The 25,394-nt window shown below is 34.3% G+C and overlaps 5 protein-coding genes across 9 annotated transcripts; 3 read left to right on the top strand and 2 right to left on the bottom strand.

The window, feature by feature from the left end:
* Nucleotides 1-4,131: 4,131 nt before the first annotated feature.
* Nucleotides 4,132-7,979, top strand: LOC140975628 (chaperonin 60 subunit alpha 2, chloroplastic-like). 2 transcript variants are annotated; one of them, XM_073439453.1, is made up of 8 exons: nucleotides 4,132-4,265; nucleotides 4,362-4,539; nucleotides 4,833-4,954; nucleotides 5,051-5,258; nucleotides 5,345-5,490; nucleotides 5,948-6,254; nucleotides 6,534-6,985; nucleotides 7,315-7,979. In XM_073439453.1, the coding sequence occupies exons 1-8, from the start codon at nucleotides 4,212-4,214 to the stop codon at nucleotides 7,600-7,602; spliced, it is 1,755 nt and encodes a 584-aa protein (XP_073295554.1). In that variant the 5' UTR covers nucleotides 4,132-4,211; the 3' UTR covers nucleotides 7,603-7,979. The 2 variants fall into 2 exon arrangements, with proteins under 2 accessions (XP_073295554.1, XP_073295555.1); XM_073439454.1 differs by having other exon boundaries at nucleotides 7,346-7,616.
* A 1,204-nt stretch (nucleotides 7,980-9,183) lies between these two features.
* On the top strand, nucleotides 9,184-11,060 carry LOC140975629 (zinc finger protein CONSTANS-LIKE 16-like). Its single transcript, XM_073439455.1, has 2 exons — nucleotides 9,184-10,269; nucleotides 10,380-11,060. Exons 1-2 carry the CDS (start codon nucleotides 9,343-9,345, stop codon nucleotides 10,626-10,628), a joined length of 1,176 nt encoding a protein of 391 aa, XP_073295556.1. The 5' UTR covers nucleotides 9,184-9,342; the 3' UTR covers nucleotides 10,629-11,060.
* Nucleotides 11,061-11,910: 850 nt separating this feature from the next.
* LOC140975627 (NADH dehydrogenase [ubiquinone] 1 beta subcomplex subunit 10-B-like) lies at nucleotides 11,911-14,222 on the bottom strand. 2 transcript variants are annotated; one of them, XR_012175014.1, is made up of 3 exons: nucleotides 13,876-14,222; nucleotides 13,705-13,790; nucleotides 11,911-12,145 (listed from the first exon to the last, which is right to left on the bottom strand). XR_012175014.1 is itself a non-coding variant. In XM_073439452.1 (3 exons), the coding sequence occupies exons 1-2, from the start codon at nucleotides 14,162-14,164 to the stop codon at nucleotides 13,762-13,764; spliced, it is 318 nt and encodes a 105-aa protein (XP_073295553.1). In that variant the 5' UTR covers nucleotides 14,165-14,219; the 3' UTR covers nucleotides 11,911-12,145; nucleotides 13,753-13,761. The 2 variants fall into 2 exon arrangements, 1 of the variants encoding a protein (XP_073295553.1); XM_073439452.1 differs by having other exon boundaries at nucleotides 13,753-13,790; nucleotides 13,876-14,219.
* Nucleotides 14,223-15,044: 822 nt separating this feature from the next.
* LOC140975625 (kinesin-like protein KIN-14K) lies at nucleotides 15,045-21,536 on the top strand. 2 transcript variants are annotated; one of them, XM_073439447.1, is made up of 20 exons: nucleotides 15,045-15,140; nucleotides 15,669-15,734; nucleotides 15,830-15,939; nucleotides 16,033-16,190; nucleotides 16,282-16,395; nucleotides 16,473-16,647; nucleotides 16,760-16,887; nucleotides 16,977-17,060; nucleotides 17,168-17,245; nucleotides 17,326-17,418; nucleotides 17,541-18,128; nucleotides 18,226-18,307; nucleotides 18,386-18,481; nucleotides 18,561-18,740; nucleotides 18,838-18,944; nucleotides 19,021-19,200; nucleotides 19,347-19,510; nucleotides 19,578-19,831; nucleotides 19,989-20,152; nucleotides 20,372-21,536. In XM_073439447.1, exons 3-20 carry the CDS (start codon nucleotides 15,849-15,851, stop codon nucleotides 20,462-20,464), a joined length of 2,829 nt encoding a protein of 942 aa, XP_073295548.1. In that variant the 5' UTR covers nucleotides 15,045-15,140; nucleotides 15,669-15,734; nucleotides 15,830-15,848; the 3' UTR covers nucleotides 20,465-21,536. The 2 variants fall into 2 exon arrangements, with proteins under 2 accessions (XP_073295548.1, XP_073295549.1); XM_073439448.1 differs by lacking the exon at nucleotides 15,045-15,140 and having other exon boundaries at nucleotides 15,569-15,734.
* On the bottom strand, nucleotides 21,111-23,104 carry LOC140975626 (uncharacterized). Of its 2 annotated transcripts, none has more exons than XM_073439449.1 (4): nucleotides 22,923-23,104; nucleotides 22,618-22,809; nucleotides 22,457-22,523; nucleotides 21,111-21,683 (listed from the first exon to the last, which is right to left on the bottom strand). In XM_073439449.1, exons 1-4 carry the CDS (start codon nucleotides 23,087-23,089, stop codon nucleotides 21,432-21,434), a joined length of 678 nt encoding a protein of 225 aa, XP_073295550.1. In that variant the 5' UTR covers nucleotides 23,090-23,104; the 3' UTR covers nucleotides 21,111-21,431. The 2 variants fall into 2 exon arrangements, with proteins under 2 accessions (XP_073295550.1, XP_073295552.1); XM_073439451.1 differs by having other exon boundaries at nucleotides 21,111-21,650.
* Between the last annotated feature and the right edge of the window lie 2,290 nt (nucleotides 23,105-25,394).

The raw sequence follows: 25,394 nt of genomic DNA, 5'->3' as shown, positions 1-25,394 counted from the left end.
GTTCTTCTATATGGGTCAGTATATATGCATGATAAAGGTGTGATAAAGAAGGAAGACTTGGGAGACTTTAGGCATATATTCTTCGCTGTATATTTCTCTGCTATAATCTGATGCAATGATTTAATAATGGTAATTTATGAAATTAAATTAATTTAAATTAAATTTTATTCATTTTGTAAATAAAACGGGAAATTGACAGTCCCAAGCCGTCGTTTTTTTTTGTATTCATCTGAGTACTTTTTTAATACCACATTTCTATATGAAGTGTATCACATTTCCACATGAAGTGTACCACAATTTGTATGACATAGTACCACAATTTTGTAGGTAAAGAGTGAACCCAAAGAAATGTTTTGATTGTGGATTTTTCACCAACTTCTCCCAAATAAAACTGTGGAATTATTAGGGGAATAAAGACATATTTCGAGCATCGTGAATCTATGCTGGCGTAGAAAAGGTGACGCATTCGCCACACGATCACCCTTGTGGGGGTACCCGAGGAAAGTTCACTCTAATATATCTAATCTAATTCAAGTTCTTGCACGAGTTGGGTGATCGGTAAGAAATATTTTTCTGTCTATTTGTACGTATAAGAGATATTTCTTTTGAAAACAAATAAATTACTGATGGAACTCACATGTTTGTTTTGATGCGTCGAATCAACCCCTCACGAGTAAGTATCATGTGCAACGATTTCATGCATATATAATTGTGATATGAGTCGAACTGATTCGTACGTACAGTGAAAATTAATATTTTTTATATGAAATTAATATTTTCTGTCAAATCAACATATATTAATTATACGATATATTTTGACATATCAAGTAATATTTTTCAATCAAATCAGAACATATTATACAATAGTTTTCATAACATCAATGACATAAAACGATACATTTGCAGTGACAAATGGGTTGGGGGTCGGGTCAGGTCGAAGATCCGGGTCGTAAATTTGACAAGTGAATCGGTTTTTTCATATAAAAAGATAAAAGATTCACAATATTTAATTATATATAGTATAATAGTTAAATATAGTTTTTAACTCGTAAAATTTGAGTTATAACTCATCGAATCGAATTCAAATAACCAGTAACTGAAAATGAGTTGCTTCAAATTCGTTTGATTTCGATTTCACATTTCATTGGAATTAAAATCATTAATTTTGATATTGTGGTACTCTACCCGAGAACGATTCATTTATGTTGATTTATTTTTTTCGAAAAATAAAATAAAAATTGAACTAACTTAATTTCTTAGCTAATAGCTAGACAAATTTTTAAAATTTGAGGGACCTTCTTCAATAAAAAAATTTATTAAAATTGCAAGTTTTTTTTTATTTATTTAAAAAATTATGATGGAAGTGTTGAGTTCTTGCTAGATTCGATTTGAATCATTAAATACCATTTTCCTTGGTCGATAACACGAAGATCAAGATTAGGTGGGATGGATGTATGAGTATGATGACGTCTTTGTATATGTCAGCTTCATCGAATCAATTTGAGGGACTAAAACCTCTATTATAGTCAACTTATTATATTCATATATTTTATTTTAATATAAAACAATAATACATTTAACATGTCACATTCTATGCAACTTCCCTAACGTGACGGGTACAAAATAATAATAAAAATAATAAATTTCACTCGAAAATGAATGTGTTAAATTGTGTTTCATGTAAATATAATCAAATTCAAATATGTAATAATTTCAATTTTGACTATGACCTGTAATTAATTTTTAGAATTATGATACTATTTATATTAGAATATAAATCAAATTAATTATAAAAAGAATGTATAAGTACACAATGCGTGCAAATATTACCTTGTGTAGATGAAAAATTCGACCTTATAGTGAGATTTTTAAATTGGCTAAATAAAATTACCTTTAGCATAAATTTTTCATATTAACGTATACACCTGGCCAATGGTTAGGTCCAGGTCAGGAAAACCCAACCCTTAATCGTAAGCGTCCTAGACGGTTACGATCTGGGTTTTGAACTCAGCGTTTCAGGTTCGGTTAACAGCCGGGTGCATGTCCAAGTTCGGTTCAACTCTTATCTTTTTTTTAAAAAAAAAAATTACTTGTTAAATTTAAATAATAATAGAAAAAATGTTGGAATTTGTAGACTTAATGAATTGAAATTAAGCAAAAAAAGTTAAGGAAAACTCGAAACATTAGCTCCAGGTTTCGAACCCAAACTCAAAGCGCGTGAAGGAATTAAGAGAAATTTTAAGTCAGCATGACATGGGCTAGGGCGTTGCCATGAAAGCCCTGTCTGCACTAAGGCGGCAATTTTTGACCCCCCAACACAGGTTCGACCCGACAGATCGACGAGTTTTAGACCCCAAAAGCGTAACTATACCGCCTTTGGTCGGTTACGGTCACGGTTTCGGGTCAAACTCGTTGATCCGATTAACCGGACTATTGACCACGGTCCGAGTTCAGTCCAACCCTACTCGTGACCAGGTCTATAAACATACGAAATAGAAATTATTGTATCTAGAAAATAATAGAAATTATTGTAATAGTATTGGGAAGAGGGGATTAAACAAAAAATGGACCTACTCCATGTTACTTGATGTTTGTTTCTTGCAATAATAAATAATAAATTACTATAATTATTGCATTTATTTATTTATTTATTTTAGTTTTTGTTTTTGTTTTGTGGAGTGGTTGAGTGGCGCCACTATGTTGGCATATTCTTTGGACTTTATTCATCATTAAACTTTGATATATACATTCTTTTCCATTGATTTCTAAAAAAGTTGGCATATTACATTATTACTTTTATATAATTTAAAGTACTATAATGAATGCTACGACTTATAATATATAACTTTAAAGTAATTACACATATTTTGTTAAATGGCAACTCAATTAGTCCTTAGATGTATTATATCATTAATTTATTTCATATTATATATTATTATTATTATTATTATTATTATTATTCATTTCATCAATATTCATTATGTTTCTATGCAAATAATATAAAAGAATAATATTTATCAAAATATGTAAAAATAACAATTTAAACACAAAAACTCTTGTGAGACGGTCTAACGGGTCAATTTCGTGGGTCAAATCTCTTATTTAGGTTATCAATGAAAAAGTATGAATTTTTATGCTAAGGATATTACTTTTTATTGTGAATATCGATAGAGTTGACCCGTCTCACAGATAAAGATTCGTGAGACCGTCTCACAAGAGACCTACTCAAATTTAAAATAAGTATAGAGTCATAGGGAGCCAAGATTTGAAACAAAAGCTACTTGAATAATTAAAACTAGCGACCGCGTAGATACGATGTGTGTATATTATTAAAAAAATATTTTTGAGTACCAAACATTTTTTTATGATTTTTGTTTAAATTAGTATGCATGCAATAACTTGGTGAGATACCGAAGAGACTGCGTGGGAAATTTTCGAATTAAATATTCGTAGTTGGTTTTTATTTTGGGACCATAGCTTTCATTTTGTGAGAAGAATTGAAGTTATTTTGTATCGTAAGTACTTAAGTAGTAAAAAATTAAAAGAGTAATTGTGAAAAATAACTAAAAAAATTTCAAAATATATTCTATTTTATTAAAGTTGAGAACATGATAGTAACCACTTAGGAAAGACTCCGACTTTACCTTTATATGATACTAATATTACACTTTTGTTTTTTGTTTTTTAATTTCAACATACACTTTTATTTTTATTTTTTTTATTTCAACAATTCAAATATCAATTTATCCATAATTTATTAAATTTCACTTTAGTCCATCGATAATGATAAAAAAGACTGTACACACACGCATCACGTGTGCAGAATAACTAATAGTTACTATGTTTCCTTCTTCCTTTATTAAATATAGACAATAATTAAAAAAACTAGCGACAAAAATATGCAACTACTAGTGACAATGATAAAAAAGACTGTACACACACGCATCGCGTATGCAATGTGTGTGATATATATATATATAATATATATGTAAATGTTTGTGATGCCGTGACATAAATATCTCACGATTGGTTCAAATCCGGGTGGGGGCGAAAAAAACCGGCCCCTAAGTGATAATGATAAATTAATAATAATTATAAAATAAAAAAAAAAAACTTTCTTTTGTGTTTTATCTTGCGCTTAGCGGTTTAACGTTAACTGAATCAAAACCCCCTCCAAAGCCCTAATTTTCGTTATTTGTGGCGCCCAAGAAATGTTGCTTACGTTTTCTTCGCAGCTAGTCTTGCACAATCATCCTTCGTTTACTGTAATTAGCGGTTTCTCCTTTTCTTCTTCGATTCAGTTTGGTTTATGAATTTTTGTGTTGATTTTTACTTTTTTTTTTTGTTTTTTGTTTGTTTAGGGAGTCAATGGAAAATCAAATTCATGCTGGTTGTGGAGCAGACACAATGTGAAACAGAAGCCTTTGGTGGTGAAGGCAGGTCCAAAGAGAGTAGCTTTCGACAGAGAGTGTAGAGAAGCTTTGCTTTCGGGCATCAATAAGCTTGCAGATGCTGTATCGGTGACGCTGGGACCTAAAGGTTTTTATAATCATATCACTTCTCTTATTTTCTCTTCATTTTGGTTTACCATTTCATTTATTTTTCGCTTTGTTAGCTGGGTTTTTTGCATCTTGTTTTTGTTGCTTGAGTGTTAAATAATTCTCTTAGTACCCCGCGAGGCTGGGACTTAGAGTCGCAGTGTCTTGGCCGCTGTTTGGGATATTGCAACTTATAATTTAGTTGGTTCCAGTAAATGAGTTAATCGTTAAGATGTTTAATTATTTTGCACCAAGTTAATGCTAAGTGATACTGGCTTTATGTTGATTATGCAGGGCGAAATGTGATCCTTTCAGAATCTGAGACACTTAAAGTGGTTAACGACGGTGTTACTATTGCCAAAGCCATAGAACTCTCTGACCCTATTGAGAATATAGGAGCATTGCTCCTCCAAGAGGTTGGATACCCTACTCATACCTATCTAATTTTCACTTGAGTCCACTGCATTCGATCTTTGTTAAAATGGGGCTGATCATGGTCAGGGCTCTTGCAGGTTGCTATTAAAACAAACGGGTCATCTGGGGATGGCACAACAACTTCAATTATACTGGCTCGAGAAATGATTAAATCTGGGCTTCTAGCCATCACTTCTGGTGCCAACCCTGTAGCTTTGAGAAAAGGAATGGAGAAAACAGTGAAAGAATTGGTTAAAAGTTTGAAGGAAAATAGTTATGCTATAAGTCGAAGCGAAGACATTGAAGGCATGATTTCTTTTGAGTCTTTCCATCCAGTCTGATGAAATATGTTTTGATTTGATACATGCAACAATGTTGTTCTCTTTATGCAGCTGTAGCTTCAATATCTGCGGGAAATGATGAAGTTATTGGGAAGCTAATTGCTGAAGCGATGGATAAAATTGGTCCTGATGGATTAATATCTGTTGAATCTTCTTCATCATCCGACACATCAGTGATATTTGAAGAAGGAATGAAGGTAATGGTGCAAATAATGTAGCCCATAAGCTAGTCCCCTGCAACCATCTTCCTGCAGCATTTCTTAGCTTTCTGCATCTTGCAAAATACGACCTCCTTTATCCTAGAGATTCTTTTTTTTTTTTATTATAGTGGCTGAACAAAAGATGATCTTGGCTGTGTTCATCATTACCATCACAATATCAAAAGATTTAACACTCTCTTCTAAATTCATGGACAAACTTGGAACTTCGATTAACAAAGTATCAATTCTAATGGTTGCTATCATTTTTTCCCTTAAACAAACATGTACCAAAATTTAAATTTTAGCTCTTCTACGGTTCACTTGTTCTTGGTTTAAGGCTATTCCTTATCAACCCTATTCGGCTTTCAATAATTTTTAGCACTTATTTACTAGTTTTCTCCTTCTTTGAGTTTTCATTGTTTTCTTGATTTCTCCAGGCATTATTTTCTTACAGATAGACAAAGGTTACATGTCTCCTCATTTCATCACCAACAAGGACAAATCTATAGTTGAATTTGACAATGCTAAAATTCTTGTGACTGATCTAAAGATATCTGATGTGAGAGAGATTGTTCCTTTGCTGGAAAAGGCCACACAGTTGAGTGTCCCTTTGCTGATAATTGCTGAAGACATTTCTCGACAAGTGCTGGAAATTCTAGTTGTCAATAAAATGCAAGGTGTGCTTAATGCTGCTGCGGTAAAATGTCCTGGTTTTGGAGAAGCAAAAAAAGCTATTTTGCAAGATATCGCACTTATGACAGGTAATCTTGTTTGCTGTCTCCAGTTTCACAAAATTTTGTTTGGATCCAAGAAAGGAGGGAATAAAGAATATCAACTGCGATACTCGCATCCATTTCGATTTTCTATTTAATCTTTCAATTTACAACCAAAATTGAGTTTTTACTGTATATTGTCCATTCTCCAATATGAGAACTTTGTACTCAGTTGCATCTACATATTTTTTGTTTTTCAAGTGTAAATAATGTACATTTTACTCATGTTCATCAATTTGTCTCAGTTTATCACTTTATTCTAATCAGGAGCTGATTTTATCTCTGGAGATTTGGGCCTTACTCTTGAATCTGCAACTTCCGATCAGCTTGGAGTCGCACAAAAAGTAACCATAACGAGCAATTGCACAACTATAATTGCTGATCCTTCTACTAAAGCTGAAATACAGGCAAGAATTTTACAGATAAAGAAGGATTTAGCTGAGACTGATAGCAAATATATGGCAGAAAAACTCTCTGCAAGAATTGCAAAGCTCTGTGGTGGGGTCGCAATAATTAAGGTAGGAGCTCATACGGAGTTGGAACTTGAAGATCGGAAACTAAGAATTGAGGATGCAAAAAGTGCTACTTTTGCTGCCATGGCTGAAGGTGTGGTGCCTGGTGGTGGAGCAACCTATGTACATCTCTCTAGAAAAATACCTATACTGAAGAAGGTTTTTGAAGATCCAGAAGAGAAAATTGGTGCAGACATTGTTGGAATGGTATGTTGCTTGTTATTCTTTGCTTTTTTGTAAGTCTTCTTGTGTTTTCTTGCAAATCATTTTATATTCATAACTTCATTCAGGGCTTAGAGTTGCATGTTATTTTTTGGATAATATGAAAAAACATAAAGGCGATGGGGAACATTATTTAATTTTATATTTTATTGCCTGTATGACTAGAAATCTGTGGGTTTCTCACTTATTGTGTGTTTTTATCATTGCACCTTCGCTATCGAATATGAAAGTGTCGGTTTGTTTCTTAATAAATTTTAGATTGGGACTTCATTTTTCTGGTTCTTTCATCTAGAATTCCTCTCGATAAATTTCAGGCCCTTCTTGCACCTGCAAAATTCATTGCAGCAAATGCAGGGGTTGATGGAGATGTAGTTGTAGAGAAAATTCTATCTTCTGACTCGAGAGTAGGGTATAATGCGATGAACGGGAAATATGAAGATCTGATAACTGCTGGAGTTATTGATCCTTGCCGTGTTTCAAGATGTGCACTTCAGAATGCTGTCTCAATTGCTGGTATGATCCTTACCACTCAAGCCATTCTGGTGGAGAAAAGAAGGAAAATAAAGCCAATTGTCCCTCGTGTACCTGGAATATCACCTTAAAACTGAAAATAGGCCATCTGCAAGAGTAAACTGAAGGCAAACAAACACAGTTTTGTTAGGGTGAATGATACAGTTCAATTAAATGAAATGTCGATGTGGTACATATTTTCGAGACCCGAACAAACTGAATTTCAGCAGACTTGTGGTCTGTATCATTTGGATGTTGTTGAAGGGATGACTGGTTCTGCTTGTGGTCTCGGCTTTATTTGTACTTGATAGTTAAGGATACAGATTCTGTTTTTAAAGAACTATGAAAGTCTAAGTTATCAGCAAAATCTTTTTATTCTTTAAGTTCTATGATTTATTTCTCTGTATTTGCAGACACTGGAGCGACGCTGCTCGACTTTGTGAATTGATACAAAATCTTAGCTTCTAAATGAGAGTAGTAAGATTCTGTCTCTGTTTCTATTTCCCAAATAAAGTAATCTCGTGACAAAAAGAACCATTTGTCTGTAACATGCAAGTCAAGTGGTTAAGAAAGCAAAATCAACAAGAGTCACTCACTCAAAAGTAAAATCAACAAGAATCACTCAAATGTGCATTAGAAGCCACGCATTGATTTACAAAGCCACCAAAACTAGAGAGAAGAACTAATTTTTAAGAAAAAAATTGTGTACGCTGTGGATGGAGGCCTCCCTTCTGAACTGAGTAGTCTGTTTAGTGTGTGTGTGTGTTTCCCCAGATTAGTTCACTTATTACCATATTGTATAAAAAAAATAAGAAGACAATTAGAGAGAAATTGTTGAATTACATGGTTCTTGTTCTGTTACTGTAATTTTTGTTAGAATCGACATTTTGTCAACATTTATCATTCAAGTGTACTCGTGACAGAAACACAACCAGAAAAAACACAGGAAGGAAAGGGAAATGAGGTATCAAATAAATCAAATTATAATATGTAGTTTTATTTTTAAATAAATGACTAATTTAATGGTTGCTTAATTTTTATCCACAAATTCATCAAGTGCATGCACCTAAAATTACTATTATTAACTTTTTTTTGTCAGACGAGTCCAAATATTCTAAAACATTCTTTATAACATTACTAATCATGTATATCTTATATAAAATTTAATAAGTTATAATTTCTTTTAAATTCTCATAATCAATACAAGCAGCAGATTGTTACTGGAAAATGTTAGAGAAGATTTTTATACTGTCATTTTAAAGAATAAAGGGACCCCTGGCTGACCCAAAGCGTGTCTACTGCCACAAGTGGGGGAGAATGGTTAAAAAACATTTAAAGGATTCACAAGTTAGCATGAAGGCAACACCACAGAACCACAATTAGAATATTATTTTAAACATCAAATAATTGAACAACAAAATACAAACATCAAACCTAAAGGTCTCTCTCATATTTGTGAACTGAGAATGAGAGAGACTGTCATTTCTCGCCCCTTCACAATCTGTTGGTCCACCAGAAATCCTTAATAATGATGCATGGCCAATAAGAATGCAAGATTTAAGATTATTCCAAAATTGTAGCCAATCAGGAACCAGATAAGAACGGCTTATGGGTCCCCTGGTGCGTATATACAGTTAATCATCCACTATAGGAAATGGCCAAAAATAGATAGGTATTCAAGAAACCTAGTTGCATCACTAAAAACGATCTTTTTGGTTATTCAACTGCATTTTAAGCTCATACATCAAGAAAAAAAGAACCTGCTTTAATTTTCTGCCTGGAAATTAAGTTCTGTTTGATTGAAATTAACATATAATATTAGTAACAGAGCTATGAATTATGTTAATGAATTCAAAGCAGCGAACGCCATTGGAGGCAAGACTGCAAGAGTTTGTGAGAACTGTTTGAGGAAGAGGGCTCGATGGTTTTGTGCTGCTGATGATGCTTTCCTATGCCAAGCCTGTGATGCTTCGGTGCATTCGGCTAACCAGTTGGCGAGTCGGCACGAAAGGGTTCGGCTCTCAACCTTGTCTTTAAAGGGTGACCAAGTGATGGATTCTTCTCCAGCACCAGCTTGGCATCAAGGGTACACTCGAAAGGCCAGAACGCCGCGGCATGCGAAGTCGAAGCAGCTGCAACCGCCACTGAACAACCCTCTTCCGCTAGTGCCGGAGATTAATGTAGAAGACCCTTTTATTGAGGAGAATGAAGAGCAGCTACTTTGTAGGGTTCCCGTTTTTGACCCTTTTCTCGACGAGTTTTGTACTGAAGAAACAAGGAACGGATCAGAAGAAGCCGACTATGATCAGTGTGACTTGAATCTTGCGGAGCTGCTGAATTGTGATATTGAGCTTGACGAGTTTGCTACAAATGTTGAGAGCTTACTAGGGGAAGGAGCCGAAGAAGATTCTGCTGGTGGAAACATTGAACTAGATTCGAAAACGGTGAAAGTCGAAGATGAAGAAGATGTCGATGAGGAAACTCAAGCAGTGATAGCATGCCACTTTGATCCAGCACTAGACATGGAAATGAACTGGGATTTTGATTATGCTTCTTCCATTGCTGAGGAAGATGGAGAAGAGATGAAAAAAGAAGCTTCCATCGAAAGCAAGGAGTATAACTTCGAAAGTCACACACAAGTAAAGAAGATGATGCTACTGAGCCTCAACTATGAAGCAGTAATGGCAGACTGGGCAACTCGAGGTTCTCCATGGACGACCGGATTTCGACCGGACGAGCTAAACCTCGATGAAACCATGGTACCAAACAACGAAATTTTCGTTTCTTTAATCTTCACCTAGAAGCAAAAATATATTGCACGTAATACATGCATAAAATATAAACCTTTGTGTGAATATAATAACCTCAGATCACAAGCTTGGATGGAGATTCATACGGAGGAAGGTGGGGAAGTGCACACGAAATCGCCGAAAGAGAAGCAAGAGTATCAAGATACAGGGAAAAGAGAAGAACAAGGCTATTCGCCAAGAAGATTAGGTACCAAGTTAGGAAAATTAATGCAGAGAAGAGACCAAGAATGAAAGGTCGATTTGTGAAGAGGGCAAGCTTTTTAGGGTCTTCTTTCCCAGCAGTGCCACCTTACCTCATGAATAAATAAATGAAGACTATAGTTTTTATATATATCCAACTTCTAATTTTCTTGCTTAGCAACTAGGGTTGTAACATTGTTATTATGCATGCAATAAACGAATATAAAGTTTAGTAATAGTAAGTGGAGATTGCCTCCTCAATAAGGGGACGTCTGGTGAATTCTATGTTATATCCGGAAAAATACTCGTGTTAAGATTATGGACATGAGAATTCATATTGTTCTGACGATATGTTCAGAACAATATGTTATACGTGAGACATATATCTTTCGATATCATGTCCCTTATACCATTTTTGCTGGGTAAGGATAATATATGTCCACCCTTGCTACAAAATTACCTTACAATGAAGCAAAGTTTAAGCATTTTTATTATTTTGATTTATCAGTTATTTTATGATTTTCCACATAATAATAAATTTTGAATGTTTGGTACATTACGTATTAATTAACCTTCAATCAAGTTGACTGATTAATTGCAATAGCGAAAAATAGAAGAAGGGATAGAGGAAAAGATTAAAATAAAATGAATATTAATTTTAAACCAGGTATATAGATATTGAGACAACACTCATATAAAGGCGTATAGAAGGCTGAATAGGAGAGTACTATCATCCAAGTGGGGAAATTAAAAATTAAAAAAACTATTGTAAATCATCTCACTATTTAATTTTACGAGATAAATCTTCAATTCGACCCGATTCATCAATTTTTTTTTGTAAATATGGAGCTTTTCGACTCGTCTAACAAAAAAACTTACTTTTACACTTAAAATTTTAATGTGGCTTACGCATATGATTTGCTATTATTTAGAGAGAGAGAAAATTCATAATTTGTAAATGAAAAAACAAGAACTTATAATGCGTGCTTCAAAAATCCATATTTAATACAAAGTTTGTGAATGTGGAGTAATTATGTTTTCGACAATCAGAATTCGCATAGATTTTATAAACATTAATAAAAGGGTTGCAAACTTCGGTTCTGTAGGATAGAATGCACATATTATATTATATTTTCAACACCAAAATTATAATATCAGTGAAATAATATGTATTTCAAAATTATAATAATAATAATATAATTTTTATTAGTTTGTACCAATACTTGATCGAATGGTACTATATAAAAATTAAACATATATACCCTAAATAGATTAAAATAAATTTGTACAAATCAGTATATTAACGAATAAAGTGTAAGGTACTTGGCATAGAATATATACACAAAATCACACTATAATAATAATAATAAAAATTTATCTATGCACAATATCAGCTCAAAAATTTGGCTGCTCTCCCAACAAGTTTCTGCTTTGGCAACAGAGAAAAATATTCTGTGATTTATTACAGATTCATATTATCATGAATCTCCCTTCACTCTCACAAAGAAAAACGAAGAGACCGCAAATAATTAGGCAAAACTACACAAGAAAGTACATTCTGTCAATATGATGATTATAGTTCAACGGAGAAAAAAAGTAGATTGTGTAACAGCAAACTCCATGGCCATGCTGCAGACTTCATTACCTGCAGAGGAAGAAATGTGCTTGCTGTAAAAAACTTTCCACAGAACAGTTCATGTCACTAACTTTTTGAAAGCGTTAAAGCATAAGCAGCACTAAAAAATGAGTACATATCATGTTCTTTTCTTGAGGTGAGCCTGAACTGTGTATAAAAACATTGAAGAACCACCTGAACTCCAACCATTTCAACTAAATTCAAGAAATTACACAGAGCTTGCTTCTCAGTTAGAGGTTCTGAGGGGCAAATTTAGGTTTATACTGTAAAAAAAGAACATTTCGTAATCTATCCCTTTCTCTTAGAGAAAACAGAACTCTATTTATGCTAGCGATTACTATAGTTTATACTTCATTATCCATATTACCATGCTGAGAAATTGTTCAAAATGCAGGAAACTCTGTAACCTGATAAAATCCCAATCTTATTTACTGAACTAAAAAAAAAAAAATTTTGAGTCTTCATAGAATATGCTTAAAACCACGCCAGGTCTGCGATACATGTTTGACAGTCATGAGAGAAATATCAAACTATTATTACAAGCTCGATATTGCGGACATCATGAAAAAGGATGGTGAAAAATACTAAGAAAGAGCCCAAAAGAAAAGGTCAAGAGAAGAAATTAGAAAAGCACAAAATAAAAGGTCTCCCGGCTCAATCCAGAACTGGGCCATTAGATAAATAACTCTCAATCCAATTCTTTCTTATAATATGAAAACCATGTCCACCAATACACTTAACATAAGGAATAAGATCTGATCCGAGATATGAACAGGAAAATGTGTGGCTTTAAGGCGTTACACAGAGAATCATGTTTTAGTTAGAAAGTAGATATGGTTTTAGACTTAATACCAGATAAGCTCAATACTTGAAATTTCAAGTCATTATCAAAGCTCACAGGCCACATATTTCAAATGTCTTAGATGGTTAGTTCGATAAATTACTCTAAATTTAATTCAATTTCAAATGTCTTAGATGGTTAGTTCGATAAGTTACTCTAAATTTCATTCAATTTCCTCACGTGTTTCAATAAAACGAGTTTGAGGAGCCAAAACAAATATTTAAGAAAGAACACAAACTTGTCATTTACCAAAGTGCCATAAAGATCTAAAAATAAGTTATGTGAGAGATCTTACAAACTCCTGCAACTTTCTAAGCTCTACTAATAATATCTTCCACACGGCATGTATAGAATTTTTATTTTTAACACCAAAAAAGGTCAGCCAATCCAATATTATCATATAGCCTAGATATGCAAGAATTACAATATCATTTTGTCAGAGAAAAAAATGGAGGGAAGAAGGCCAGCATGCAGGATGTATTGAGCTTAAACCCAAAGAACTGAAGTTGTAAAATTTAATTTTTTCTGGTTGCTATAACTACAAACTTTGATAGGATCATATTCCGCAACTTGGCCAGCTGTCGACAAATAAATCCAACCAATTTTCTATTCAAGTGAAGCCAGTCCATCCTCAAATTAAGACAGAAGAAATGCAAAAAACACAAAGATAATCGTCAACTCTTGCCAAAACAAGAATCAAAAGATCAAAGAAATCAAAACAGCTAACCGTTTAAGCATGATCAAAACATTCGATAATTCAAAAAAAAAAAAAAACCTCAATCGGTTATTCCACAGCTGCCTCCACCTTAGGACCTAGATAAACAAACAAACAAGCAAACATACGTAATCAAATAAATAAACCCAAAAATACTAAAAAAAACCATTCGTTAGAACGAACCGTGGAGGGAGTGGGGGCGATGATCCTTCCCCCAGCCGACGCCGCGGGTGGCGTCGAGATACTGGTGGACCAGGTGCCGGCATTTCTGGAGGTGGTTTACACCCTCCACGCGGTAGCACCACTTGACTTTCTCCCGCAGAATCTTGGCCTTCTCGATGTCGATCCATTTCTCCCTAACCAGATGCTCCCTCATCTCCAGCATCGCCACCGGATCCTTGTACGGGTTATCTGGATCGAAGTCATCCGGAGGCCCATCATCCGTGAACATCACCCCCTTCTTCCTCCCCATTTTTCTGAATTAGGTTTCACGCAAAATGATTAAGCTTTACACTGTGACTGGTGTGAAAATGGGATGCCTCCTCGGTTGTTTGTGGGCTTTGTTTAGAACCAATGGACCAATTAATCCTAAAACGGCCCAATGATGAACACTAGCCCAGTGGCCTACCAAACCTCTCTCACTAAATTGATCCGATCCGTGAGAAGATTTATATGAATTTTAATTGACTAAGTTGATGATTTGATTTGAATTAAAACGAAAAAAATTATAATTGACATCACAAGAGATTTCAACCTCTTTATTCTAATTCAGATAAATTGATCACAAAAACTCATATGAGACGGTATCACGGGTCAATTTTGTGAAACAGATATTCTATATAGGTCACCAACGAAAAAATATTACTTTTTATGTCAAATATATTAATTTTTATTGTAAATATGAACATGATTGATTCGTCTCGCGAATAAAGATCTGTGAGACCGTCTTATGAAAGACCTGCTCTAAATTGATACAATAGATTTGATATCAAACGCACCCAAATTTTGAAAACACAATGTCGTAGAAGACATTGTTTGTATCACAAAATTGACAAATAAGATGAGTATGCTCATATCTACCAAAAAAATAATATTTTTGACATAAAAAATAATATATTTTCATAAGTTGGATCGATAATAAATGATTCGATTTTAGAATAATTTGGTATACATATAAACACCAAGTAGAATATGATGCGCCAGAGTTGTCCTATGTTAACGGAGAACTGACATGTTTTTTACCTCCCATAGTTTCCATGGAACTCCAACCGTACATGGAAGACCAACCAAACCAAGATAGTAAATATAGTAAATTGCATACTTTTTTACTAAGAAAAGAACGAACTCACACAGTAAAAACAAAATTCAGATAGCTGAAAAGATTGCTGGTAATGGTCTATGTTGGACGTACGATTGTTTACGCCTTTCCATTCGTTTGCTAGTCTCAGGTTTGTTGTGATGGCTGCAGAAATCAATGAAAAAGATTCGATTTTTGTCGACGAATTCGTGATTTTTTTCTCTGTTTTCCGATCATTTCATCGAAATTTAGTATCCGGGCTATTCTTGATTTGTCGAAATTTGCATGGGAGAGAGCGTTGTTTTGAGTTTGGGTATGCATGGAGGGTGGTGGGTGACTATTGAGCTCGGGGTTAAATTATTATCTCAAATTCTTTTGGTTTTTTTGCTAATTTAATCTCGTTTATCTGGTTGACCAAGTTGATTTTAATTAATCAAATTGTTGCAATGCATCATTTCTTCTGAGAGAAGTCGTTGAATTCAAACTTGGGAAAAACGCGGAAACTTGGTTTATTTTTTATTTTTTAATTTACTTAATTGGTATAGCAGAGACTGAAGGGATTCTTCATCACCACCATCACCATTTTGATGATGGGTTCTTTCCTTTAGGTGTAAATAAAAGCCGAAATTCGAGCTCAGCCGTTTGATTCTCGTGTTCATAATTTTTTGTGCCTTTTCAGGTTCCTTTTTCTCAGTAATTAGTGAAAGATTGCTGATTTCCATTAGCGTGGATGATTGAGTTTCAGGTTTGTAGATGTATCTTAATGGCTAAAAGTATGCATATAGTGTTTTAGTTAGCTTTAAATTCTTGTTTTTAGTAAGCATTTTGGTGCCTAAGCAGAGCTGTCACGAATTTGACCATGGATCCACCAGCAAAAGATTATCCCAGAATCAACAGATCAACCGTATCTACAAATGGTGATGTTTTCGAACCCTCTTCGAGTAACAACGGTGAGAGAATTTTGTATTCGCCATCTTATAAATGTGCAAGATTGTTGAACCTGAGATGTTAGCTTACTCTCCCTCACTATCTTTCTTCTACAGCTAAGCAGCGGGGAACTTTGGTAGAATGGTTAAACTGTGTTCTTCCGGATTTGAATTTGCCAATAAATGCTTCAGATGAAGAACTACGCGCGTTCTTGGTGGATGGTTCTGTTTTGTGCCGAGTGCTGAACAAACTAAAACCTGGTTCTATAACTGAGGTAGTTGAGACTTTACTTGAGTTGCATAGGAGTTTTGTATGTTATACAAATTATGATATGACATGGTTTCTTTCTGAATTTTTGTTTTAAGTTCGGTGTTCCTGTAAGTACTTCTTCACAATCCCGGTCTGAAAATGTCGAAAGATTTTTGTCAGCAATGGATAAATTGGGCTTGCCAAGGTTTCAAGCAGCAGACCTGGAGAAGGTAGTATAGATTATTGCTTGCCCTCTTACTCATTAATGAACTTCGCTTTTGATGTTTTGTATGCTTGCTTTGTGAAGGGATCTATGAAAATCGTATTGGACTGCCTTTTAACACTACAAACTCATTTTCTCCCAAATCTTGGGAGGTATAACGGAAGTTCTCAGAGGGATGAACCCTTTCGGATGCTTACTTCCCCAACTTCTGCATCAGACTCGAAATTTCAACGTGTCTTACGCAGCCCCATAAGGGCCGGTATTACTCTATTTGCTTCCTTTGTTTAGCCACTCTATTTATACACAGAAATACAGGTTATGCTACTTTGTTGACAATGGATTCATTTATTTTCAATCTTGATTCCGTGCAGAGCCATCAGCTGCACTTATTAATCACGTTGGACATAAGTTTCACGAAGTATTTCAGCTTAAACAAGGATCTTACACAGATATTCCGGCTGCAAAGATTTCGGAAATGATGAAATCCAATAGCTTAGATGTGTGTTTATTGACCGATCTTGTTCTCCATTTCTTTCAACTGTATTGTTTGGATTCTGTTAGCCGACTTGAAATTTGTCTGTGATGCAGAATGCTCCGACACAGTCGCTATTATGTGTTGTAAACGGTATTTTAGACGAAAGTATTGAACGGAAGAATGGAGAAATACCTCATGTAAGATAACACATCAAATAAACTTATTAGAGAAGCTCATTGTAATAGAGCCTATAGCAAAGTAGGGAAAAACCTTTTAACAAATTTTCCTTTCATCAAATTCTCAGCGTGTTGCCTGCCTATTGAGAAAAGTTGTCCAGGAGATAGAGCGACGGATATCCACTCAAGCAGAGCATTTGCGCACGGTATCTATCTAAGAAGATTCTGTTGGTGATTGATCATGTTAACACAGAATCGTAATATATGTCCGCGTCTTGATCTGCAGCAAAATAATCTTTTCAAGGCTCGCGAAGAGAAATACCAGTCGAGAATTAGAGTTCTTGAGGCGCTTGCGGCAGGAACTAGTGAAGAGATGCAGGTATAATGGCACTTCTCATTTTAACGAATTCTGTGTTAAACTGTATGCTGATGTTGTACAAGTTTGTGTAAATCTTAGGTCATTCCAATCTTTATCAAAACCCAACCTAATTTTAAATGCAGAGTGAGAAGAACAACATAGAAGTGAAAAAGAAAGTAGAGGAGCAGTTTGTAGAGAGATTGATGAAAGAAAAAGAGAGCTACAATCAAGAGATTGCAATTTTAAAAGAAGAACTCGAAATAGCTAGGAGAAAACATGAAGAGGAGTATAATCACGAGGCCATGGATTTAAAACAAGCACTCGAAGTAGCTAAAAGAAAATATGAAGAGCAATCCACGGATTTAAAACAAGAACTCGAAGTGGCTAAAAGAAAATATGAAGAGCAATCCTTACAATTGAAATCCGAAGCAACAGAATCTCAACAGGAGTTTGAGAATAGACTAAAAGAAGCAGTAAACCAGCTAACAGAGTCGAGGAATAAAGCCAAGGAGCTTGAGAATAAACTAAAAGATGCAATAAGCGAGGTAACAGAGTTGAGGAATAAAGAGAAGGAGCTTGAGAATAAACTAAAAGAAGAAGTAAGCCATCTAACAGAGTCGAGGAATAAAGTGAAGGAGCTTGAAGCATTTTCCGAGTCAAAATCTCAAAGTTGGAGCAAAAAAGAGCACGTTTACTATCGATTCACGGAAGTTCAGCTTGGTGCTTTGCGGGTGCGCTAAGAAATGATCATCATATCTCTACTTATCATTTACCTTGGAGGAAAAAGTACCCAAATTATCTTATGTAGCAATTAATTCATTTGTACAGGAACTAAGGTTTGCATCTGAGTCGATCCGGCAAGAAATTGTTGGAACACAGAAAAGCTATACAGAAGACTTCAGTATTTTAGGTTGAATCAAGTTTTTGAGGAACTGTTTTAGTTGTTTAAAGAGAATGAAGATGAATAAGAATTAACTTGTGATTACAGGATCAAGAATCAAGCATATGGATGATGCTGCAAAGAACTATTATTCTCTCCTTGCTGAAAATCGAAAGATGCATAATGAACTACAAGAGCTTAAAGGTGACTACCAGTTTTGCATGATCTTTGGAACATCAATGGCTGCAAAGCGAAAAATTTATTTGTGGTTTGATTCAATTAGGGAATATTCGGGTGTACTGCCGTGTAAGGCCCTTTCATCCAGGTCAGAAGCAGAAACAATCAACTGTCGAATACATTGGTGAAAATGGAGAGATAGTTGTTTCAAATCCATCTAAACAAGGGAAAGAAGCGCGACGTTCATTTAAGTTCGATAAAATATACGGTCCAACAGCAACACAAGGTTTTGACATTCATTTTTGTGCTAGAGAAGTGTGTTTATTTATATGCATAAACCGTCTGTCATCCTTGATTTGATACGACTTTTCAAATGTATGCAGCTGAAGTATTTGCAGATACTCAGCCGTTAATACAGTCTGTTTTGGATGGATATAACGTGTGTATACTTGCCTATGGTCAGACTGGTTCTGGGAAAACATATACCATGGTAAGAAAGTAAAATATATAAAACAAATAACATGTTTTTAACTTACATCATAGAAGTGAACGGCAAAGTTATGCAGACTGGCCCTGATGGAGCAACTGAAGCGGAATGGGGAGTCAATTACCGAGCTTTAAACGATCTTTTCCGCATTTCACAAAGTAGGAAGAATAGCTATACATATGAAATTTCTGTTCAGATGGTGGAAATATATAATGAACAAGTCCGTGATTTACTCTCAAATGATGGCTCACAAAAAAGATATCCTTCTCATTGTAATCATTTTAATGAATTTACTTTTCACTTCATTTGTGGCTCGAGATTTTTTCCTTTTCTAAACCTTTAGTGCAGTTTGTTTGGATTTGAGGGTTTTTGCATTACACACTTGTTTTCTTTAACTTTCCTACACTTGGGATTTTAGCTACCACTCAACCCAATGGGCTAGCCGTCCCAGATGCTAGCATCCACCCAGTCGGCAAAACTTCAGATGTATTAGATCTTATGAGTACTGGACTAAAGAACAGAGCCAGAGGTGCCACAGCTTTAAATGAAAGAAGCAGTCGATCACACAGGTATTGGTCCTGAAAAACACAATCTTCTCCTAATACTTATTGTAAAATTTATGTTGCATTTATCCAGTGTTGTCTCTATTCATGCCCGAGGAATGGATTTGAAGGGTAATTCATCTATAAGAAGCAGCCTTCATTTAGTAGATCTAGCGGGAAGTGAGAGAGTAGACCGTTCAGAGGTAACAGGAGACAGACTGAAAGAAGCTCAACATATAAACAAATCTTTATCTGCCCTTGGAGATGTCATATTCGCTTTGGCACAAAAGAATGCTCATGTCCCCTACCGTAACAGCAAGCTCACTCAAGTGCTTCAGAGTTCATTAGGTAGGGATAAGCTGTTTTAAATGGATTATGCTTTTTTCTTGATGAATTCTAAAGGTATATGATCATCTTTCCTGCTAAGTTTACTCCACAAGCAGTATGAGCAAAAACAAGAAATACGAAAAACTGACCTGAAAAAAATCTTGCTTATTTAACACAGGTGGTCAGGCAAAGACACTGATGTTTGTTCAGCTTAATCCTGATATTGGTTCCGCCACTGAATCAATTAGTACCTTAAAATTTGCTGAGAGGGTATCCGGAGTCGAGCTTGGTGCAGCAAAAAGCAGCAAAGATGTGAGGGATGTCAGGGATTTGATGGAACAGGCAAGTATCTTGGTCTCCATGTGAGTGCAAGTTATACATCATTACTTTTTCGTACAATACTCGTGATTTGATTGGATCGATCAGAGGTTTTGAATGAAGGCCATTCAACGACTGGAATATAAACTGCATTTGTTTTTTCCTAACTTGTAATCCAAAGCAAATGTTAGATAATATATATAGTCCTAAACTGAATATAACTTTTTGGTGATATAATAATAGGTATCATCTTTGAAAGACACTATAGCCGAGAAAGATGAGGAGATTGAGAGGCTGCAGCGGCTTAAAGATCTCAAAAACATGTCGACTGGTTAGCAGCTCAGTACAAACTAACCATGAAGGTATATGTACTCCAACACAAGGAAATATATTCCACAGTACTTACTTTGGAGATCCGAATATAGCGGTAACGATAAATATGTAAGCTGATAGTGTTCCATGGCAATATAAGATGACCATATCTACGGTAGCAGTCATCTTTGAGCCACAATTTACTCCACTTATGGAGGATATCTCTTAGTACATCCCACCCTCTTCATTACACAAGTTTGCTAATTTTTTTTTTCAAAAATAATTGAACTGTATAGAAATAGAAACTGTAGGGACAGATAGATACACCATATAAAACACATACCTATGGTCTTCATGATTTTTTTCCTTAGAAATTCATTGAAGTGCTTTGTAATTATTCCTGGGCAATTGTAAATTCCGCCGCAAGTGAATAATATATATCCTTTTCTAAAGATGGAAAATGCACTTTTTGTTTCTATCAAATTGTTGATGTTTGTGAAAATGTTTTATCTATTTGAGTTTACATGTGGATTCATATTCTCTCTTTCGTTGGTTATTCTAGCTTTCGACTAATATTTCATAACGCCTATGACCCCATTTGAGCCCAAAAAGCGATATCAAGTGTAGCCATGTGACATCTAAAGTAAGATTCATAAAACTGCACATAAGCTATAGAACACATACTCTTTCCTTTCTGCCTTATGATTAAAATACATAGAGGTTTACAAACTTGGAATACAAAAACCTCACCCTACAAATCAAAAGTCAGAAAGATTGTGCCTCTCCCTGTTTCTTATTATAGATGGACTCGACCTCATTATATATACAAAGAAAAAAGTGACAGATTGACTCGTGAACTACATAACTATTTGTTCAGCACTCGGCCTATACATTTATAAACGTACAGCTCCTCCCAAAACTCTCCAGTTAGTTTGTTATTTGTGTTACTCAGTACCGCTAAAATATAGGCTCGTTGTGATCTGATAGATGCCTATGCTACTGCGGAAATGCTAAAACTTTCACGACAATTGAACCCTTCTATCCTCACTGGAGCTGGCTTGCTATCGAAACTCCCCTGAGCACAACCTCCACTCGTGAGTGCAGGGGATAAAGGGTGGGCATCGTCATTGCGAAACTGCTCGTCTAGGATAACAGGGTTTGAGGCCCTGCTTGGTGGTGATCCGGTAAAAAATGGTGGAGATGAAGCCACCTGAAAATTAAACCACTCAGAACCAGAACTCGCCTGATCAAACTTAATAAATCATGTTTTAGAAAAGAGTGAGTAAAGAACTTGTTCTTAATCTCACGCAGCAATTAAGCAAATGTAGTTAAAAGTATATGAATGACTGTGTATTGTGGCACACATACAGGATCTTAGCATAAGCAAAGGACTATATCTACAAGGAAACAAATGCCAAGCACACAACTATTGTCAAGAACAACCATTTTGACTGTAGGAGATGATAATATTCTGGATAGGTTCTGCGCCATTTCAATATTTTTATGCATTTTACAGGTATACACTGCTTCAAGTAATCGGGTGGCCTATAGCGGCTTTCTTGTTACAAGCCAGGTTTACCCGTAAGGTCAGATTGAAATCCTCAGTTGATTGCACAATCTATTGATACATACATCTACTGGTGGGCTCCAGCTTAACTCCCCTCTTATAGCTTTACACTGTAAGCAAAAGAGATATGAAATCCGACTATGGGTACTACATTTAAGAGGGAAAAAAAGCTCAGAAATGGTTCGAAATGATGTATGGACACCCTAGAATCAGACAGCCAAACACGGATAAACTAGTTTGACATCTTCCTCATAATGGAATCCAATCTATTTCTTAGTGGCTTCATGAATCAAATCCATACATTCCATATACCACCCACCGGAAATCAATTAAGAGCCTACAATCCACCGGACTCATTAATACACAGATATAACCAAACCAATTAAACAAACTCAAGTGCTTATCAAATACCATGAAAAGAAAAAACCAAAAAGGAAAAAGAAAGTTACCTTCGATTGAATAATATCTAGAAGAACCGTCCCCGCTTTAGCATCATACACATCTGTCGGAGAATTCCTGTCATAAAAAAAACAAAACAAATAAACAAAATTCAACAAAAGCACTGACCAAAAACCCGAAATGATAAGGAAACTAAAAAAATGTAATATACTTGATTTGCAGCAGCCAAGAGTGAGTTTTGATGGTGTCGTGAAAGTGAAGGGGTAGGCCGCCGATTCTACGGGGCTTCGGGCAAATCACACCGTCGGTGACACATCCCCCAACCAAAGCCTTCTGCTGGTACACCAATCTATTCATTTTCCCGCTTTTCCCACCAGAAAATTTCCCAAATTGATCCAAAAGCCTACAAAACGAAGAACAAATCAGAGGAAAAAAAATTCAAACACTAAAATCAACGCATTACAAAATTCAAAACACACAGAATAACAATCACAAGCATGAAGTAAAAAATATTACGGTGAACAGATTGCGAGTAATGGGATCGCCGGATCTTCTCTTCTTCGAACGAAGAGAAATCTTATTGAGAGATTTTGGGGGAGCTGAAGAGGGATAAGATGACGGGCTTGGAGGTATAAGGCATGCATAGAGAATGGTGTGCTGCACGTGCGCTCATTTTTCCCCATCTTTCGCACACGTGGTACTGAAAAACAAAGGAAAATTTTGTTTATTTTGTAATTATAATACAAAAGTAGATCTTTTGTAGACTGTCTCACGAATATTTATCTGTGAGACGGGTCAATCCTATCGATATTCACAATAAAAAGTAATATTTTTAGCATAAAAAATAATATTTTTTCATGGATGACACAAATAAGAGATCCGTCTCACAAAATACGATACGTGATATCGTCTCACACAAGTTTTTTTCATAACACAATTAGGTTGCGTTTGGACGATAAAATTTGATTTAATATTTAAACCATGATTTGAAATGACACACATTTTGGTTGTATTTCAAGTCATTAATTATTATTTCATCTATATAAATTAGTAATAGATGAATTTGAAATTCACTCGATATAAATTATTTCAGGTTGCACTTGAAGAGTCGAATTTGAAATCCATGAATTTTGATTATTGTTTTAATGTTTACAATGAAACGATAGATTGAATCTTAAACACACGCCTTATTTATCTACACATTAGTAATACAAAATAGAATTTATTTCAAATGACATCATTATTGTGTGAACTTGAAATATATACTAATTAACATGAATTATACTATATAAACATACGAGATGTTGAAATTGTATAGATTACCATGACTTAGAATAATTGAAATTTTAGTTTAATTATTTATAGATTACCATGACTTAGAATAATTGTAATGGTGTGTTGGATATTTAAAAAATAATAATAATAATTTGGTATATGTTGTGTATTTATAAAATAAAATATTTTGGTGTTATATTGTGTAATTATTTTGTGAATTATTATTAGGTTGATTGATTGTTCTAGTAGGTGTTTAAAAGATTGATGAATCATTCCATCAAAGTCAGACACGAATATTATGGTCAACCTCAATTATATGGTATCAAATTATGCATTTAATTTGATAGATTTTTTTTAATGATTACGATTAAATTATTCAAAATTAATACAAAATATATATAATTAAATTATGTTTTTTGAATTAATTTCTCAAAATTTGAATTTTACAGCAGAGAAATATGGAAAATATTTTTTTTTTTGGTACAATAACTTTTGTTTTTTTTTTCTTTGGTTTTGATATACTAACTTTCAGATCTTGATACATGAATTTTTGAGTTCGGTTATTTTGGTCCATATTATACTAGAATGTTCAATTTTTATGAGAAAAAAGAAATTAGATAAATTACTAAACAAAAAAAGTTATTTTTCCGTAAAAATATAGATAAGATCTATTTGTAGGATCGAGCGCTTGTCGTTTTACCAAAAACTATAGTTAGTGGTAATTGTGCAACTCAAATCTTTCAAACCGCACAGCAGCTCAAGCACCACGATTCGATCGCTCTACCAAGCAGGGACAATTATTGCACCCAACAATCTCCCACCCAATAATTGCACTCCTTGCAATCAATGGGAATCGAACCCATGACCTTGACTCTGATACCAATTGTAGGACCGAGTGCTTGCCGCTTTACCAAAAACTATAACTTGTGGTAGTGGTGCAACTCAAATCTTTTAAACCGCACAGCAGCTCAACCACTACAGTTCGATCGCTCTATCAAACAGGGACAATTATTGCACCCAACACTATAACATGAATGCACGAAACCAACAAAAAGAAAATAATTAATACTAATTTAATTAAAAAATTTAACTAAATACAAACTTTGGTAATAACTTCTCTCCATCTTTTAATTTGCAAATAGGAACATCACCAAGTTTTAATTTATATAAATAGTTTTTTTTTTTAAAAAAAACACTATTTTACTTCTCGTAATATAATAATTCTCTATATTGTCTGAAAATATAATCCTCCGTCTTGACAATGATTAACTAATAATTTATCTGACATCAAAATTTCAAATTGAAACGAGATCTAGAATTCAAAATCTAATTATATAAATTTATCTATTTTGTAAAGAACCAGACAATAATTAATATTATAAATTTAAAGATGCGTGCTGTCTCTTCTTTGGTTTTGTTTCTATGTCGAGTGTAATTTTTTTTTAACACGTTGCTTTTATAGTCATCAAAGAATTTCAATTTTATAATCAAATTAAATATTAACATTTATTAATATATTAATAAAGGTTCTTGATTAGTATTTTTATATTGTGTTTACTTTAAATGATTGGGTTGTCAAGATAAATTATAATTATTAAATAATTAAATAATATTTGGAATAACAATAGGTAAATAATAATATGTTTATTTTGGTTGATTATGATTAGGATTGATATTAAAAATAAATTATGATTCCTAATTTACCACTTTGAT

Source organism: Primulina huaijiensis, chromosome 4 (assembly GCF_012295235.1).
Source record: "Primulina huaijiensis isolate GDHJ02 chromosome 4, ASM1229523v2, whole genome shotgun sequence".
Lineage (NCBI taxonomy): Eukaryota > Viridiplantae > Streptophyta > Magnoliopsida > Lamiales > Gesneriaceae > Primulina > Primulina huaijiensis.
The sequence above is the reverse complement of the archived record's forward strand: the minus strand, read 5'-3'. Positions and strand labels throughout refer to the sequence as shown.

Coding starts and splice junctions, on each gene's coding strand:
- LOC140975628 (XM_073439453.1), top strand. CDS start 4,212: ATGTTGCTTACGTTTTCTTCGCAGCTAGTCTTGCACAATCATCCTTCG. Junction 4,955..5,050: donor GAGCATTGCTCCTCCAAGAG/GTTGGATACCCT, acceptor GGGCTCTTGCAG/GTTGCTATTAAAACAAACGG. Junction 5,491..5,947: donor TATTTGAAGAAGGAATGAAG/GTAATGGTGCAA, acceptor ATTTTCTTACAG/ATAGACAAAGGTTACATGTC.
- LOC140975629 (XM_073439455.1), top strand. CDS start 9,343: ATGAATTATGTTAATGAATTCAAAGCAGCGAACGCCATTGGAGGCAAG. Junction 10,270..10,379: donor TAAACCTCGATGAAACCATG/GTACCAAACAAC, acceptor TAATAACCTCAG/ATCACAAGCTTGGATGGAGA.
- LOC140975627 (XM_073439452.1), bottom strand. CDS start 14,164: ATGGGGAGGAAGAAGGGGGTGATGTTCACGGATGATGGGCCTCCGGAT. Junction 13,791..13,875: donor TCGCCCCCACTCCCTCCACG/GTTCGTTCTAAC, acceptor TTGTTTATCTAG/GTCCTAAGGTGGAGGCAGCT.
- LOC140975625 (XM_073439447.1), top strand. CDS start 15,849: ATGGATCCACCAGCAAAAGATTATCCCAGAATCAACAGATCAACCGTA. Junction 19,511..19,577: donor AGAAGCAGTCGATCACACAG/GTATTGGTCCTG, acceptor GCATTTATCCAG/TGTTGTCTCTATTCATGCCC. Junction 20,153..20,371: donor TCAGGGATTTGATGGAACAG/GCAAGTATCTTG, acceptor ATATAATAATAG/GTATCATCTTTGAAAGACAC.
- LOC140975626 (XM_073439449.1), bottom strand. CDS start 23,089: ATGGGGAAAAATGAGCGCACGTGCAGCACACCATTCTCTATGCATGCC. Junction 22,524..22,617: donor TCTTGGCTGCTGCAAATCAA/GTATATTACATT, acceptor TTTTTATGACAG/GAATTCTCCGACAGATGTGT. Junction 21,684..22,456: donor TAGATATTATTCAATCGAAG/GTAACTTTCTTT, acceptor AAGTTTGATCAG/GCGAGTTCTGGTTCTGAGTG.